The sequence below is a fragment of the Lissotriton vulgaris genome, unplaced genomic scaffold, assembly GCF_964263255.1.
Source record: "Lissotriton vulgaris unplaced genomic scaffold, aLisVul1.2 SCAFFOLD_675, whole genome shotgun sequence".
Classification (NCBI taxonomy): Eukaryota; Metazoa; Chordata; class Amphibia; order Caudata; family Salamandridae; genus Lissotriton; species Lissotriton vulgaris.
Genome location: NW_028249837.1, coordinates 515730 through 534059, shown reverse-complemented (window position 1 = coordinate 534059; position 18330 = coordinate 515730). Strand labels below are relative to the sequence as shown.

The 18330-nt window shown below is 42.2% G+C and overlaps 1 protein-coding gene across 1 annotated transcript in view; it reads left to right on the top strand.

Annotated features, from left to right (window-relative positions):
* Positions 1 to 18330, top strand: part of LOC147663476 (long-chain-fatty-acid--CoA ligase 5-like) — a 225920-nt gene that overhangs the window by 111908 nt on the left and 95682 nt on the right. Inside the window, exons 4-6 of the mRNA XM_086950420.1 lie at positions 7912 to 7976; positions 8074 to 8175; positions 12991 to 13090. Coding sequence (XP_086806546.1) covers positions 7912 to 7976; positions 8074 to 8175; positions 12991 to 13090 — 267 coding nt within the window. The remainder of the gene's footprint in view (positions 1 to 7911; positions 7977 to 8073; positions 8176 to 12990; positions 13091 to 18330) is intronic.

Below are 18330 nucleotides of genomic sequence, written 5' to 3'. Positions count from 1 at the left end.
ACATTGGCAGTAGTAGGCTTAGAAAGCTGTGCAAGTCTCAGGTTTCTAGGCATACTACTGGCAATCAAACACCAAAAGGTGATGGGATGAATGCTTGCAAATAGTCTAACCAGTGGCATTCGCTCAGGGTAGCATTATAACCCTTTGTTTGTTGCCCACTGTGTCACCCTAGATAGAGGCCCAACTAATTCAAATCAGTACAGACCCTTTTCCTCTTGGAAACAGTCTTTCCCTAACTTTCGTCATCTCACATCTTCAGTGTGCAACATGTTGCTTTTTTGAATGGGAAATTTGAAATTCACCCTCCCCCATCGCCCAAAATGTCACTGACTCACCTATGCTCCTGCGAAAGGTAAACACAGTGCAAGTAGGATGCAAAAAGAAAGAGAAAGAGAGAGTATCATGGGGGGGAATAAGCAGATGAGAGAGAGGTCGAGGTGATGGTGAAGGTGAGGAGAGACGCACAAGTGCAAAAAAAGCAGAGTAGGGTTGGTATGAGCAAACAAACGAGCATTACAGAGGAAAGCAGGGGAAAAGCACATGGGCTTCACAAGTACATGAGCGAGCTCAACGGAGGTGAAGACATACATGAGAGAGACAGCTGGGAAACAAACGTACTCTTGTAGAGTGCTTAAACAAAAAGATAAAATTAGTGGCTAAAAACAGAGCAGTAAAAAAATACAAGTTATGGGTCTATGCTCCATGGCAGAGACAAACCCAAGAAAAGGAAGGAAAACACACACCTGCTAACCAATTAGAAGCAAGAAAATGAGAGTAACAATGTTAAGCAATGGGCGAGCCCTCGGCCATTGAAATCTGATATTGAGTCTTGCAAAAAACTGCGCATTTACTGTGGTAGGCAAGACCAAAAAGAGGTGACATATTTTCCTTTATATCCTTTTTATTACCACTGAACATAAATGTTGCTGCTTGTTCAGTGCTGTAGTCACAGACAAGAAACACAACAAACATTTGTAGAGTCTCAATTACTTGCCTGCAATTTTCTTTACATCAACCCACACTCATCACAGTCTTTCTTCATGGAGGGGAGTATCATCACACAGGAAGAAAATACTCCCCTAGGATCTCTTGCATTAATAGACACATTTTCTCTTCATTCCATTTTTCCATTTGCTTTTCTGGACACAGACTGATTTTGATATCTTGAAGAACACACGTCATTCATTCATTCTTCAGAAAAGTAAATAAGAAATGTAAAGAGAGTCAGCTTTGTGTCCGCCCCTTCAGCTAATGGCTGTTATATGTTTTCTGTAGTTTGCCATACGGGTGGTCCATCTAGGCCAAAGGATTTTGTGGATGATGACATCATTTCAGTTGGGTTCTCCTTAGATGATGGGATTCAAGTTGTTTTCTGAGACTACTACATTGTTGCTTTTTGATGTACTTACTGTGCCTACATAATAAAATTAATCACATGTTTATGGCTTTTTTGTTTAGGAAGGGTTTGTTGTTTGCTTATCTAGCCTGTTCTAGAAGCAGAGTGCCATTTGCTAACTCTCGCCGCACGTTCATTTGAATTATTTTGCTGCCATGATAACATGTTGTATTTGCAGCCTTTTAATCACAAAGTAAAAGCATGGACATATATAGTTTTTCTTAAAGAAATAATTAATATACTTGAACTTTACCAAAAGTATATGTTATGCAAAATGTTGTGCTTATGCCTTTTAAGGGAAGAACTAAATTCTTTCAGTGCACTCTGTTCAGGAAAGGAGCCCCACCCCCAACATCCATAATGGTGTAGCCCAAGGTTTTGCTTAAATATTGGATTTTTTGCCTAAGACAGCTGGGTGCAACACACTCAATGTCGCTTAACTCTAATTAAACACCTGCCCTAACAAAAGGTCAGGTATAATGATTTTGCCATAGGCAATTTTAATTCAAATTTTAAAATGTTTTTAAAAAGTGGGAAATCTTCCCACTGTTTTACCCCAAACTGCTCTTTGCTCCTTCCACATTCCGGTTTATACGAGGGCAAGGGGAAGGATATCTTTAGAAAGAAAAATGTAGGACTGATATGAGGAAGACATGGACTCAGACTATAGAGGATTATCAGCAGGGGATTGGGACATCATCACCTCATCTTCCTCGTCATATTATTGATTCATTATACACTTATAGTTCTCTGCAGTGCATAAAGAAAGATTCTGGTCTGACGATATAAAATTCTTCACAAATCTTATTATATTATCATACCAAATACAATTATACAGTCACTGATAGTAATTCAAGGCTTTTTGATTAAAAAACCTTGGCCTTGATACATTTTCTGGATCTTTCCTCCAAAACACTGTCCAGAATATGTTTTTTTAGGACGCCCCACCCCACCTCTTCAGCACTAAGGACTTAGTCAACTTAACACAAAAAACCAGTTGGACTTCAGCCACCCCACAACCTACTAAGCATTATTGGAGTGAGATGTTTCAGGTAACGATCAATTCTATATGACATCACAAAGCTAGTTAGTAGAATGACATACCTTCTTTCATTAAGGAAGGGCAGACTCAAGAACACTGAGAAACAATGGATATATTTCAAAATCCTATCCTAGTGCGCACAATATGATTTGGTAATTACAATAAAAACAACCAGAGTGGTAGCTGCAGCGTTTTACAAAAGTGTAAACAGCAGAAAATACTCTTAACATATTGGCTATGTAACTTTATAACAACCCCAGCCTCATTTCTTTACTTATTAAGCTAATCTTAGCACCAAAAGGAGAACCTAGTTTGAGTTTCAAAGATGGTTCTCATTTGCATACTTGTTTGACTAATAAACCGGGATATTATGTTCAATATGATAGTAATTTCTGCTATTCTTATTAGCCCTTGAAGCCGGGCTGATAAGGTCAGCAAATGAAGGCAGAATGCCTCAAGTTAGCCTTCAGCAACAGTAGGTGGTGCCGATTCTGCATGTCCTACCTTGTCTGTGTCACTTGACACAAAGTTCCTCCCTAATCCTTCACATAGTGTGGGTGGCTCCTGTAAGATTATTTAGTCATTATTGAATATTTCAGGATAAATAATTAGGAGAAGACCGCCTGGTGCCCGTCCTTTGATTTATTTTTATTCCGGGAGACTGTGCTCTTTGAACGATAACAATAAGAAATATAGTTATAAGCTTCCTATGAAACTTTGTTCAAAAGTCAAATTCAATTATTTAGAACACTCAACTCAGGTTAAATATTGTGAATAAATTCGACCATATTTGATTATCACGTAACAAAGAAAAAATGACATAAAATAAATGTGCATTCTATATTTAACATTCATATTCATATCTAAATTATTCATATGCGTAACCTAAAATTAAAATACCTAGTAGAGAAAAAAACTCGATAATTGTGAGAAACTGAGTTGTTGGTTGACTGGGGTGTGAGCCCTGGTCAAGCAGCAACCACAATCTTTGTCCTCATCGTCCTTGTAGCTTTGCACAGAGCAGTCAGACTCAACTTAGAGGCAATGTGTAAAGTATTTGTGCAATACCTCAAACAGTAAAACTGTGAAGATACCACACAAAAAGATCCCACACAAAGGTAGAAAAATAGAGCACAAAAATACAAGTTAGTAAAACAAGAGTTTTTTTTTAAAGAATAAAGTGAATACAGCGCCAAAAAATTCAAAGCGCCAACTCTGGACATCTGGTCACAATGGCCCGGCTCAAATTCAAATGTTTAGACCAACCGCAGGCCCAGAAGTGTACTGAAGAATTGGTGTCTGAGGTCCAGTATTTATACACAATTGTGCCTTTGAAGTGGGGAGAAGCTTCTAGAGGCATGCCTTTGAAGTGCACAGATGTCTTCTTTTCTGGCTCCAGACGAGGGGGTATGTAGCCCTTTCTGTGAAGACAGGACAACTGGATGAAACACAGGTGTCTGAAACTTAATTCAGACAATTCTGAAATTATGGTTTGCGAAGCCACTCCCTTTGACCGTAGAACTTTCTGACCTAAAGATCTTGGCAATCTACCTATTCCCAAATCGGAAGTGAGAAGGCTGGGTATTACATTTGACATATACTTAGCTTTTAAACCTTCATATGAGGGCTATTACAGCCAATTTGCTTTGCGTTGCTAAGATCATTAAATTTAAAAAGACATTGAAGTTAATCCCAAGACACACCAGGAAAGTGGTAGTGCATTCCTTGGTCACTTCTAGGATGGACTGAGCTTTATTTCGGATTTCCAGCGGACTGTTGAATACGCGTTATTTAGTACAAACTGCGGTAGCCAGGCTGATTTTGAACTGCCCTAAGAGGCAATCCACTAGTGAGAACCTCAAGTAGTTGCATTGGCTACCGATTCAGCAAAGGATTCGATTTAAAGCCATGTGAAATATCTTTAAGAGCATTGCCTCATAAAGGGCCTCTGTATTAACAGTGAAGATTCAAGATGTATACCCCTGCCAGGGCTCTTCGTTTCAAAGTAAAGTCTGCATCCCAAGGATTCATAAGGAAAGATCAGGTGATAGATCTTTCTCATTTCTGGCCACTGAATTGTGGAGATGTCAACAGCTCTGACTTGAGTCTGAGCAGGCTTTCAACCTCGCTTTTTTTAGAGATGCTTATTTATAATTCTTACCTCAGTGTGCCTACTGGTCTGAGCACCGGGACACTTATCTTTGAAGTAGCTCTGTGCTTTATAAATGGTTCTTCATTCCTTCATTCATCCTCTAACACAGCTCCTGGATTTGAGATCTCTACTTAAACCTCTGTGAGGTGACCTTCTCCAGGGTTTCAAAACCATCCAGCTATGAGAGAACAAGGCCTGTACCAGCAAACAAAACGACCATTGGTGCAGTTGGTGTGATACCAAGGAGAGAAAAACCTGCCTCAGTCGGTCTGCAAAACATAGTTCATCCATGGAATGTATGATCCTACCAGCAACATTTCTGAAATTGGATTGTCATGTTCATGAATGGACTCAATAAGGAGCAGCAAATCCTTCCGAAGCAGTTGTGCTGCTTATGCTATTTATGAATTGAATCACTTAATGAAGTTCAGGACAACACAGAAACACTTCATTGGTCCTTATACCTTTCTCTCCTGATGGTCCATTAAGAGGAGTCTTCTGAAACGATGGAAGCCAAATATTTTATATGTGCCTGTAAGGAGTTTACCTTCAGGTCAAATGGAATCTCTACCTCAAACCCCCCGTAGTGAATAGTATTTTGCTGTTGGCCTTGTGAATTCCTTGCAGTAATTGTCTTTTCTTTCAATAAATAAATGTTTCTGGTGAGTCGAAGTCAACCTAGGAAAACTTACTGAAGCTATGGTTTTCAACAATTTTACCCACAGGTTTGTTGATGCCATCTATTACTTGGATATGGGTTACAGCTTCCATGCAATAATATTTCCTCCTGGGAATGGATCACAAAGGTTGCTCCTCGCCATCTTCCATATCCTCTGGAACCTCTTTATTTCATCTCCCTGAGCTGGCAGGATGCCTTCATGAGACATTGGACTCCTTCAACAAGGACCTTCAGGTGTTTCTAGATAATGCTTTTCTGAAAGTCATTATGTGACTCATGATCCACACTACACAACTTCAACAACTGAAATACTGACATGCATTGAATTGAAATCTTATGATTCTCTGTCATTATGACCCGATAAACTGGGACCACCACCAAAAATATCTAAGGCATTAGGAAAATCTATGAATTCTTAATGAATCTACACTTAACATGAATGCTGAAGTAGACCAGCTATCTCAATCAGCTTTCTAAACAATGAAAACACTTAGGCACACAGTTCCACACATTGGATTTCCTCAAAAGGTACAAGAAAGAATATCACTCATCCTCTCTAAACTTAATTATGCTAATGGACTATACCACTGCATTCCACTCTCAACTCAAAGAAGGCTCCAAAAATCCAGAATTCAGTAGCAAGACTACTTCTAAATGAAATATACAAACCCATATCCCTCCATTCCAGAAAGCTCAACTCTGGCTCCCAATTACAAGAAGATCGACTTTTAAGCTAGGATGAATCACTCGCAAAGCAATAAGCAGTAAAGGACCAACCTTTCTGCAATTAAAATACACCAAATACTCCCAATTGAGGAAATTACTTTTCAAACTACCACCACCCCTAATTATTCCTGTTTGCAAGAAGAAAACCATTTGTGGCACTACTTTCTCGGTTTGAGCTGGCAAACTATGGAATTCCATTCCTGCAATAATTAGAGCCACTGAGAATCACTCAGCGTTCAGAATATTAGTTAAGCCCTGAGTATTTCCAACATGATACATCATCGAACCTATATGATCTCATTCACACTAGCAAGTGTCATCTCACAGTTTGGCCTCTCTGCCTATTGACAGATGCCATTGCATGAACTCTAAGATCAAGGGAGAACCAAACCAGATCAATCCCCTTACAAACAATACAAATCACAGAATGGTCCACTCTACCAAACTTTACCTGACAAACCTAAAGAACCAGCCATCCGGACATGCCACATACCACAGTACATCCCACTAAAAGTATAAAAGAATCAAAATAAACATTGCCGTTCTTGTAACCCATCAAAGAACAAACTGTTTCTACACTGTTGATATCCTCACAATTTCATACTGTCTCAATAATCCTCCCCCAATCACTATATTCCCAAAACCCTGCACGAAATTTACTTTGAAATCCTGTTAACTTAATGATCCACAAATAATGCAGAAAGTGCACAGAACAATTTCCTGAGAGCACATTAATAATCACAGTAAGTAGCAAGAACTAATAATCACTGGAATTAATGTTAATGTTAATAGGATTTTTAGAGCGCGCTGCTACCCTGAGGTGTCCTGGCGCTAAATTACCATTAACCTTGGGTTCTGGAGTAGCATGCTACGTCCCATAACACATTTCAGTGCCTCATCTGTGGAGTAGTAAGAACTACATCAATTAAAATACAACACAATACACTACAACTGCTGCAAGTGATAACACATATTGAAAGTCCTTCTGTAGCATGTGCTTCCTATAATCAGTAGTTGCCTAGAAACCCCAGCGGAGTCGCAAACATGTTCCTATTGCAACAGCATACATGTTAGGGCCACATTACAGGATATTCTGGTCTGTGGTCAGTGAGGAGTGTTACTCAGCATCCTAAGCTGCCCTTGTCCTGCACCTTCCAGGTAAGGGGATGTAAGAGGACTGGCTGTGCACCGTCTGAAGCATGGATGCTACAGGCCCGCAGGCTTCTATGTTTGCATTTGCTCTGCTTTAGCTCGCAGATTAGAATTGGATGTGTATGAATAATTATAGTTTTGTCTTTTCTAAAATACAGAAAACAAAAATGTTTTGCCTGAATATTCTTAATTTAAATAATCTGCCTCCAAATGGTCACAAAAAAACTTCGCCAGGGGGATTTCTAGAGAGGGTGTGGAATCCGTCTAAAAAGGATTTAAAAATGAATGTTTTCTTCATGACGAAGCATGGCGATGAGTGTGAGTTAGCAGGTTTCATTGTCTTTTCCATGCATTCCTCCTGAGGGTATTTAGAGGTAGAATAGTGAGGGAGAGGCACCCTGAGTCATGGAGGAAGAACAGAAGGAATAGTGCTCCTGGGGGAGTTTGTGCAAAGTCCTGTATCTCGGGTCGATGCCTGGGAACAATGTACATCACCAACAACGATGTGCCAAGCCCTCGGAAGGATGCCCGAATGGACTAAGATGGCAAGCCTAGGCACTTAAATGGTACCCATCTAAATGGTACACAATGTAGCGACCGCTGAATAATTAGTTGAGTCAGCCCCATTGTGTGATCTGAAGGTTACAGGGAGATCTCTACAGCAGGTGAACAAACAGTTAACTAACGACCTCACTTAAGCCACAGTGCCTTTACAGAATCGAGAGAAAATTTACAGTAGGGGTGACTTTTTGTTTATCTTTCAGGTAACGGGCCCTGCCTTGGTTACAGGAAACCCAACCAGCCCTACCAATGGCTCAGCTACAAAGAGGTGAGGGACTTCATTAATGAGTATGTCTTCTTTTTCTCATTGTGGAGTTAGGTATGTCTGGCTGGCAGATGACATCCTTTTACTTTTTTGTTCACAGGTGTCGGACAGGGCCGAGCTCGTGGGCTCAGGTCTCATCTACAACGGATGCCGGCCATCTCCAGACCAATTTGTCGGCATCTTTGCTCAGAACCGTCCAGAGGTAAATGATGAGTTGATCTTAATTAGCAACAGCGGTTGCCATCTGCCGGCTTTAAAGGTACCAGTTAGATATCACTAGAGATCTTTTAATGAGGTGCTGTCGGTCAAGAAAAGCCCATGAGGACAAGTTTGCTCAACGTGCCATCAAAGTACAGACAGGTGGCAAGCACCCTATCAGATAGCCTGGAGCGTGTCTGCCATATCATGCCATCAAGGTACAGACAGATGGCAACCAACTATGAGTAGCCTGTAGCTTGTCTGCCATAATGTGCCATCAAGGTAAAGACAGATGGCAACCGCCCTATGAGGTAGCCTGGAGCGTGTCTGCCATAAAGTGCCATCAAGGTACAGACAGATGGCAACTGCCTTATGGGGTAGCCTAGAGCTTGTCTTACATAGGGAGGCTGCCCATAAACCCAATATGCTCTGCGCAGACAATGAAAATGCGCCCAATTACGATGATTGTGCTGCCCCCAGAACAGCTGCAAACTCACGCTGCCCTGGGGGCGGTTTCAGTCAGTGACTGCACCCTTCTGCAAGGGGATGCCTGGGGGGGTCCATAGGACTTCCTTTACCCCTCCAGAGGGCTGCTCTCAGGGGCTACATTGACAGTGCGCCACCTTTTATGTGACACACTGCCAGTGCGCCTCCTAACAGCTTCTTTGCCTCTGCGCCCGCATCAGTAATACGGCGCGGGTGCAGAGGCAAAGTAATTCCCTCATTTGCATGGGGTGCCTTCCCATGCAATTGAGAGAACGCCCCAAAAGATAGAGCTGGCGCTTTATGTGCGCCAGCACTATCGGTATTACAAAAGGGGCCACACAAGTGTCTGTTGACCCATCTGTAATACCAAAGTGCCCTGGAGGTGCACAAAGCAGACGCAAATGCCTGTTGTGCCCCCTTGGCACTTTCTGTAATACAGCCCCAGATGCACTGTACTAGTGAAAGAGCAATTGCCTTATGCATCAGCACAATTCATTGGCTAGGATCGTTTAGTCAATGGTTTGGCAACAAAGGCTTTCTTGTCGTTTAAAACAAAAAAGACACAACCATAAAGAGGTAATGTGAATAGCTAACAGGTTGCTGGGGGTGGATTGGGGTCTGATTTGCCTTCTTTTCTCTTATGAGACTAAGGCATTTACCTCCACCACCCTGACAGACTACTATGAGTTTCATTACGATGTTAGTTGGATTTGAGTCCGGGGACATCAAAGCAGACTGGGTCTGCCTGACAATAGGTCAGCGGTTCCACCTGCTGAATTCGGAGGAAATATCCTTTGCACCATTGTAGGTTGTGCAGCGGGCGGAAAAGGCCCACAGTACAAGCTCCAATTGTGAAATGAATGTTTGTAAACATGCCTGCCACACGGCATGGATGTTGGGGGCATCACAGGTGCCCCCCAGGCCTCATAGCGGAGGCTGTGGGGGGACAGGGGCCCTGCTAGGGCCCCCAAAAGTCCCTTTCTGTCTGCCTTTCAATGGCGGTCGACCGCCATAGAAACACTGATGGAAAGTGCCATCATAATCCCTATCGTGGTGTCCTTATTGTAGGGAGAACATTCTGATTGATGGACCAACAGGCTCCTTGAGCCCATCGGAATCGCAGCGGGGGTCCCTCTGCCTGATACCTCAGCCCACCACCTCGTAATATGGCGGGTGGACCACAGGAGCCAATGTCGGCCGGACCCCAACCGACGGTTGGTCGGTCGGTCGTGGTCCACCCAACATCGTTATCGGGCCCTTAGTGTCACATTTAGTCATGACCGCCCACCCAGACATGACCGCCCACTCAGCGGTCATCGCTGTACATTGAAATCAGCCACCTTCAAGGCAGTTCCATTCAATGTACAAAATGTTCAGAGGATGACCATTGTCATTTTTGACGGCTGCTCACTAAACTTTTTACATTTTCTTGTTTTACAGAAACAAGCTTACAAAACCGTAGTTTGTTTCAGAAAAATTACTTACTAATAATTTAACGAATAAACCAATCATGATTATTTTCATGTCCCTCCCCAGCAAGTTTTTCCTGCCAGCGAAGGACAGAGAAAAATACATTACACCGCCTATCACAAACAGGGCAGGAGGTGTAAACTCTTTCCTTGCTGGCCTTACATCGTCAGTTTTCCGTCGACTGATCCAACAGGAGTTCTGTCAATGAAAAACGTAAGGTATTTCCATCTCTAAAGGAGGCGAATAGACCAAGGGTTTGGCGGACAGGGTACACTGTTAGTCAAACTCTAAATTGGCCTCTAAAACTTTTTTTTTAATTCCCACCAGGTCTCTGTAAGGGGCTGTGGTTCAGTTGCAGTACTCCTGGCTTTTTCTGAGGGAAACAGAACCCATCTACCCCACCAAGCTCAGCAGAAGAACAGAGCCAGGCCTCACTCTTTCTGTGATCCGTTAATGAGCAGGACTCCTGTAGAGCAGTCCAATACCACTAGCCACTAAAGTACACTTTTGAGGTCCTTTTAATGTTTCTATCAAAATGACTGTTCAAGGCAGTGTATTCACCCAACATGCCAGTGCCATCTGAAGGAGTCACACGCATACACTGGGCCCACATGACGGCTATGGAGGAGCCCTCACGTCAACCTCAGAGTGCTCCTTTCTCAAGCCCTGGAGAGCAGGCTGCTTTGCCCCTCCCAGGGGCGAGTCCACCTCCCCCTCCTCTGCACTTTGACTGCGTCCCTTTACCTTAAATTATACCACTTGACAACTTGCGGTGGTGGTGGTACCTTCTCTGCCAGGGAGGGTTGAGTGGTTTACCCTGGGCTCCATGCCCCTTATTCACCTCCCCCCCTTTCCCCCCCCCCCCCAGGCCACTCGCCAACTCGCCCCCGGATAGGGGGTGCCATGGCTTGCCCCTTTTTCGCGGGGCTTGGGCTTCAAGCCTTCCATAAGGGTGTGCCTTATCAAGAAATGAATCAATGAGACACACTGCAACTCAAATTGCAAGCAAGCTATATTTACAAATGTTACAATGCCTTTATCATGATGTAAATACTTACAGACCTAAGAGGGAGGTGGTACAGGGATCAGTCTACTGGGTAAGTAAGGATGCTTTTATGATTAGCATGGTGGACTTCACTCTGGATCAGCCGGGCTTGGGGTATTTATTTTATTTTATTTTGTTTTTATTTTAATTTTATTGAATGCGATTTTCTATAGCGTGAACATTACCCGAAGGTGTCAGAGCGCTTTACAAAAGAGCCAGTTGCGATACATAAGGACTTAGGATTACATGAGTTATATAAAAGATACAAACAGGAAAAAAAATGTAAATGTACAAGTTGTAAAGTCACACAGGGAAGAGATACAAATTGAAAAAATTGCAAATGTACAAGTTGTAAAGTCACTCAAGGAAGAGATACAAATGGATAAACTCTAAGAATCACATAGGAATGGTAGTGAGTACAAAGGTCTACTACATATACTAGTGGTTAGAGTTATCTCTATATACATATATATATACAAATAGTAGATTTGCTTAGGATTCCATTTTACCAGCGATTCGGCTTGGACAAGTATATATCACATATTTACAGAGTAAAAAGAGAAAGAAAAATTAAAAAAAATAAAATTAACTTAAAATAAAAAGGGGTAGAGAGCGGTATGTGGGGGAGAAGAGTTGGAGGCTGAGATTTTTGAGAGAAGAAGGGAGGACCTGAGGGGGAGAAAGAGATCAGACAGTCCAGCGTAAGAGAAACGACCGAAGGTCAGCAGAATGGAATCCAAGGGACCAAAGGAAAGGACAAGAATCCACAAAATGGCGAAACCGGGTTGTGGGCATCGATGGACACCATCTCAACATGGCAAGATGCACCCATTGCAAGAGCGAAAACAGGAGAGGGTCCCAAAATGGCAGGGCGCACACGAGTTCCAGTCCAAAAGTTACAAGGGCCAAGTCCAAAGAAAACCAGAGAGCCGACCCAACGGAGGAAGAACAAGAGGGTAAAAGGAGCCAGACAGTCAAAAGGAGGTGCATCTTCAGTATTTGCACCTCCTTTCACCACTGCTGTACACACATGATCCCTGGTACAAATGCTCCCACGCTCCTGTACTGGGCACCACAGTCCACCCGTGTCATTAGCTGGAGGTGTGTTAAAACAAATCCCCAGGTCTTCACCCAGCTTTAATGTGCGACAAAAAGCTGATGTCTATCTTGGCTCACCCAGGGGGGCGTTAGCGGCTTCGTCATATGTAGGGGGTGAGCCCTGTAATTAAAATCCTCTCCCGGTCGTGTAACCTGTCCCGCCCGTCCGCTGTGGCCACGGGCCCCCATCCACACACTGCGGTCGAGCCACACAGGCGGATGAAGGCTGCAGATCCGGCGATCACTGGCTGCCCCAGCTGCGGGCGCCCGCCGGGGAAGATGGAAGGTCAGCAGGGGGCCTGCTCCTGATGTCGCGGCCCCCGCATTGTTACCGTCATAACGTGGGTCCGTTTCACCGGAGGCCCCTGGTCCGCAGCTTAACAGGGGGCTAGCCCAGTTCTACTAGAGAAGGTTTGTAATGCCCCTGTCAGTCAGTGTGTGCCTGTGGTTTGTAGATGTCTTGGTGGGATCGGGCTGTGAGCTGCTTACGTCACAGGTGTTTATGGTGAGCTTAAGGTTCATAATTAGCTGTTGTTGGATTGTCTGTTGATTATAAGATGAAAAATGATGGCCGCTTTTTCAAATATATAGATACTATTTGTGGAAGAGCCCTTTCTCGTCTCACAGTCTCGCAGACATCTAGGTGCTGTAAGTGTGGACTCAGTCGCAGATGTCGGGTGCCTGACCCTGTTAGTAATAATGTTCTCTTCTTGCCCCCAGTGGGTCATCACAGAGCTCGGCTGCTACACGTACTCCATGGTGGTGGTTCCGCTCTACGACACCCTGGGCCCGGAGGCCATCGTCTTCATCGTTAACAGATGTAAGTAGACATGCGGCGGTGTGTTTATTCGTCGACACGCCCTCTTCAGGTGTATTTCTGTTGTTCGTGTGACTAACATGATGTAGTACTGCAACTCCACATTGCCAAAAGCCACTTCCTGTTTACCCGCCCTTGCATTCTGATCTGAGTTATACTATGGCGCACCTCGGAACTAACAAACCCTGAGCCGCAACTCTACCCACAGGCCGGGTCTGCTCCACTGAAGTACCAAAAGAAAAACTTTGAACAGCCCTTGTGCACACAGTTATGTATATAGTAGACTATAGAGTCAGAGTCAAAAATACTTTATTCGATTAGTTAAAATCATAAAAGTATACTACAACACACATAAACACATATCAACACATATAAGGCATATAAGGCATATAAGGCATATCAAAACATATAAAGAAATATATAAAGAAATATAAAGATGGGGATGGCATTTCATTCATATTTAAACAATACGGTTCAGGGATGTGGTATACATATAAAAGCATTTTAAAAGACATTAAAAAAGAACAATTATGAAGGGGAAATCGGGGTCGGGTGTTACTTTTCCATTTTCCTTTTTACTTTTTACTTTTTTCATTTTACTTTTTAAAGTAAATTCAAACCCCTTAATTCAACATCACATTTATATTCTATAAGTAATTCATTCATTGGCAATTTCAGAAAACAATTAAAAAACTATATGGTGCAAGTTATTTATACAAATCTACAGACATGGATTGTGTAATATACTACACCTAAATTTACGTGATTCAATCAATATTTATGGAATTCATTGATCTGAGACGTTTAGCTCTCATGGCTGCCACCAAAAAGCTTGCCACCCCATACATCACAATAGGGGTCTCCATAATTTGTAAAAACAGCAATGCAGGTTTCACTTGCATAAATCCCCTATTTCTCATCAGTGGTAGTATGTATTTTTTTCTCCCCTCCGCAAAAAAGGGACAAAAAAATACAAAATGGGTCAGGTCTTGGTCGGAAAAGGAATCACATTTACATGGGGTATTATCCCTTGGTTTATTCCATTTCTGGTATTCTCCCAGAAGAAGGTGCATCTGGTTGAAACGGAATTTGGTGAGAAGCCACCGATGATACGGCCTGTTCACTACCCTTAAATATGGCTGGATGGACATGGTGGATACAACAATATAGTGAGCCCTCACAGTAGTTTTCTCTATTTCTTGTGCTTCTCGCCGCATGTTCCTAGACTCTAAAAATTGTGTTTTGATCCATGTAACATCTTCATTACACAGCCTCTCGGGGTTGCTATACAGGTCAACACGACCCAGGAGGGTAGCAGCAGCCTTAATATAACTCAGCCATTTAATATCATTAGCTCTGTCTCTCCCCATGCAGTCAGTAATAATTTGGCGGTTTAACGTCAGGTTTGGGTTCAACCACATTTTCACCCAAAGAAGTAGTGGGGCCAGGTTAAGGGTGTCTTCGATGTAACCTTGCCCTAATTCAATTAAAACAGAAAAGATGGGTGTGGACTGTGGTAAGCCCAATAATGAACGCATGGACCTATTCTCCTCCTTCTGTATCAGGGCCAAATCCCTGGAACCCCAAATCCCTGCCCCGTATCTAGCCAGAGCCAAGGTCTTGGCTCTATACAGCTTGAGAATGGCTTCCGTTGGTTTACCCCCCAGTCTTTTAGCGAAGCTCTGTATCGCTCCAAATGACCGTCGGATCGCCATTGCTTTATTAACCACCTGTGGAGTCCAGGTGCCCCTGTCGTCAAAAATGACTCCTAGGTATGTAAATGTTTTAACTTTAGTTAAAATCACTCCATTACATCGCAGGGTTTTGGTGGTGTTCTTTCCTTTCCCTATGGACATAACGTGTGATTTATCCATATTTACAACCAGGTCTAGTTTTTCCATAAATGCTCCAAACGAATCAAGGAGCAGCTGTAGACCATTAGGGGTTCTGGCAATGAGGACCGTGTCGTCGGCGTACATCAGTACGGGCAACGGTGATCCTCCCATCATAGGTATATCTGGGGTAGCAGTTTTTAAGACAGAATACAGGGAATTAATGTACAAGGAGAATAACATGGGGGCCAAAATACACCCCTGTCTCACCCCTCTAGCTGATCTAAACCCCTTAGTGCACTTGCCACCTGTAGTCATCCGGACCGATGCCGTCAGGTCGCTGTGCAAAAAAGCTAAGAAATTTATCAGAGCGGGGTCTAGACCCAACTCAGAGAGAATTGTCCACAGCTTCGACCTATTTACTAAGTCGAACGCTGTGGACAGGTCCATAAAAGCAAGGTGGATTGACCCGCTAGAAGCAGCAGTATATTTAGAAACAGTCATGTATAAGTTAAGACACTGCTCCTCAGTACCCCTCCCTGTTCTAAATCCATATTGAGTATCACATAAAATTGCATTTTCCTTTTCCCATAAGTTGATTTTATTTAAAATGACTTTGCCAAGAATCTTAAATGAAGAATCGAGTAACGATATAGGTCTATAACACCTAGGGTCACCCCTTTGCCCCTTCTTAAAAATTGGAATAATAACTGAGTGTGACCAAGTAGTGGGGGTGTCTTTCAAATTCATACATGCTAGATTAAAAACATTTGCGAGTACTACTGCCCATATGTGGGGATGAGCTTTATACATATCGGCGGGTACCCCATCCGGGCCTGGAGCTTTCCCGCCGGCAGTATTTTCGATTGCATTTATTACTTCTTTTACCGCAACCCTTAATGGCATGTCAGTAGGTACAGAATCTATAGGAGTAAAAGGGGTAGTGAGGGCCTTACTTCCATAGATGTTTTCAAAGTGATCTAGCCATTGTTTCTCCGTGATATTAGCCTCTAATAGCTCATTCTCATTACCACTAAACAAAGGGGAGTTCACTATTTTCCAAAATTTTGCACTGTCTTTTAAAGTAAGGTTTTCATAAAGTGCTTCCCAGGCCCTATGTTTTAGATCTTTTTTACGAGCCTCTATCGTACTCCTATAAACTTTCCTCAATTGGGACACTACAGTTATATTTCGAGGCTTACATTTAAGGGCTTCTAGAAGATTTTTATGCGCCTTTGAGCAATCGGCATTGAACCATCCCTGTGCCAATCGCGGTTTGTCAGATGATTTGATTGTGAGTGCCTCAGCGACACTTTTGCATATGGTACAAAAAGCATTAGTAACATTTCCTCCAGTTGTTAGCGGATCCCTACATATGTTAAGTTCCACACTTAAATCGTCACACAATTTGATAAAAAATTCCTCAACATTAATCTTAGACCATTTAACCCGTCTACCTTGGTCGTGAGCCTGGACTACTGTAGGATATGTTAACTGATGGTCATAATTTACTACAGTAGGGTTTATGTTAGATAGTTCCATAACGACCGGGTTATGGTCACTAAATGCTGTTATAATGGCGTTATATGAAATAACATTCATGAGGATACTAGGTGACACAAAAATATAGTCAATGATAGTGTTACTACCTCTCGCACTATATGTTGGCACTCTTTCTTTCGGGTTCGCAAAAGCTGGTTCAGACATATCCATATCAATCAACAATTCTTCTAAAGCGCCCCCCTTAGCAGAGTGTTCAAAGTGCGGGTGAGTCAAATAGTCATCATCATAGAATTTTCCGTTATAACAGTTAAGCTGACAGAGATGTGTGTTAAAATCACCAAAAACAATGTAATAAACCAAAGTAGTTTGACTCTTCTTGTAATTGTTTAAAAAATCAGTCAACATTAGGATGTTTTCACCTCCTTGGGACCCTTCTGTTGAATTATAAAAATTGACATATAGGAGTTTTTCCCCCGTATTCATCAAAACCTCTAAAATGAGACAGTTAGGGGAGTTGATGTCTATAATTTTCATCACCCCCATATGATGTACTGAGGTTAATAGTGCAAGACCTCCCTTGCTTCTGCCTCTATTAGACTTTTGTGCTGCTTTAAAGTGGGATACATATCCTTCCACCCAAAAGTTGCATTCGGTGTCCCATGTTTCTTGGAGTGCAATCACTTCATGTTGCTTAATGATTTCAAGCCATTCTTTGTCTTCTCTTTTAGTTTGTAGGCCTGAGATATTCCAAGTCATTAGCTTCATGGTTCTTACAACCTCTTTAGACCCAGAAGGTTCCTGCTGCCCCATCTCGGTGCCCAGTCAGATGTATAGTAGACTATACTTGATCAAGTTAATTTTACTACTCAAATCCTTCTGCCTGCTACAGGCACATGTTCACAGGTCAAAGTTTCCATAAAATATTCCACAGAATTACAGCTTGACTTTGCACGCTGTGTTACCCTGTGCACAGCTGTTTGGTTATGTGAGAAACAAATATTAAATTATGTTTAAGCACATGAGTACTTTTGAAAAAATTCCATGCTGCTGCTTACTGTTTTATGGTTTCATAATACCTTATTCTTGATTATATGGCATTGATTATACCACAATGTGTTTCGATTATGTGATTTCTTTATCAGCGCGGCCTCTCACTGAACTCACACAGCAATGTCCATTCACCAGTGGCGAGGATAGATATCATTTCCAGGCTCTCTGTTTTTTTTACTGATAACTGCGATTTGATAGAAACTGGTTGAAAAAGGCCTCCCTTAAGGCACTCTAGAATGAAGTTTACTTTTGTCCAGTGTTATGGCTATTCTGCACTGTAGGAACTACAACGTGAAGTAATAATACATTTTCTTTATTCGGCTTTTCACATTGGAAAACCATAAAAGGAACATTTAAAGTACATTTACACAGACATACAAATTGCAATTCATTGTTCCAAAGAAATTCATACTAAAACATTCATAATGATCCTTTCAATTAGTTGAGTTAAAACTGATCCCAAGTGAATTTTAAAAATTTTCTTCTATGTTTCCTATTACATTTCAAGAAATTTAAAACGATGTAACAGACAGATTCAGAATCAAGCATTTGGAGGCGGAGCTTTGCGGGGCGGTATTGCCTAAGACCCCATCGCCTCAAAGTTGGTAAAATCCAAATTCTCCTGTGTGGGTGATGAAATTTACAAAAACATAATAACATGTATGTTAGATTGTTTCGATTTCCCATCACAAGGACATTAAGGGAGAGTTTGGTCCCAACTATTACTTTCAGGGAATGTCACCAGTCTAAAAAAGGTGTCCAATCTGAATCTTGTTAGTAACATCCTCTCGTATGTAGAGAGCTGGAGAGTTAAATACGGCTGGATGGAATATGTTATTTGGACCATGTTTGCATGCA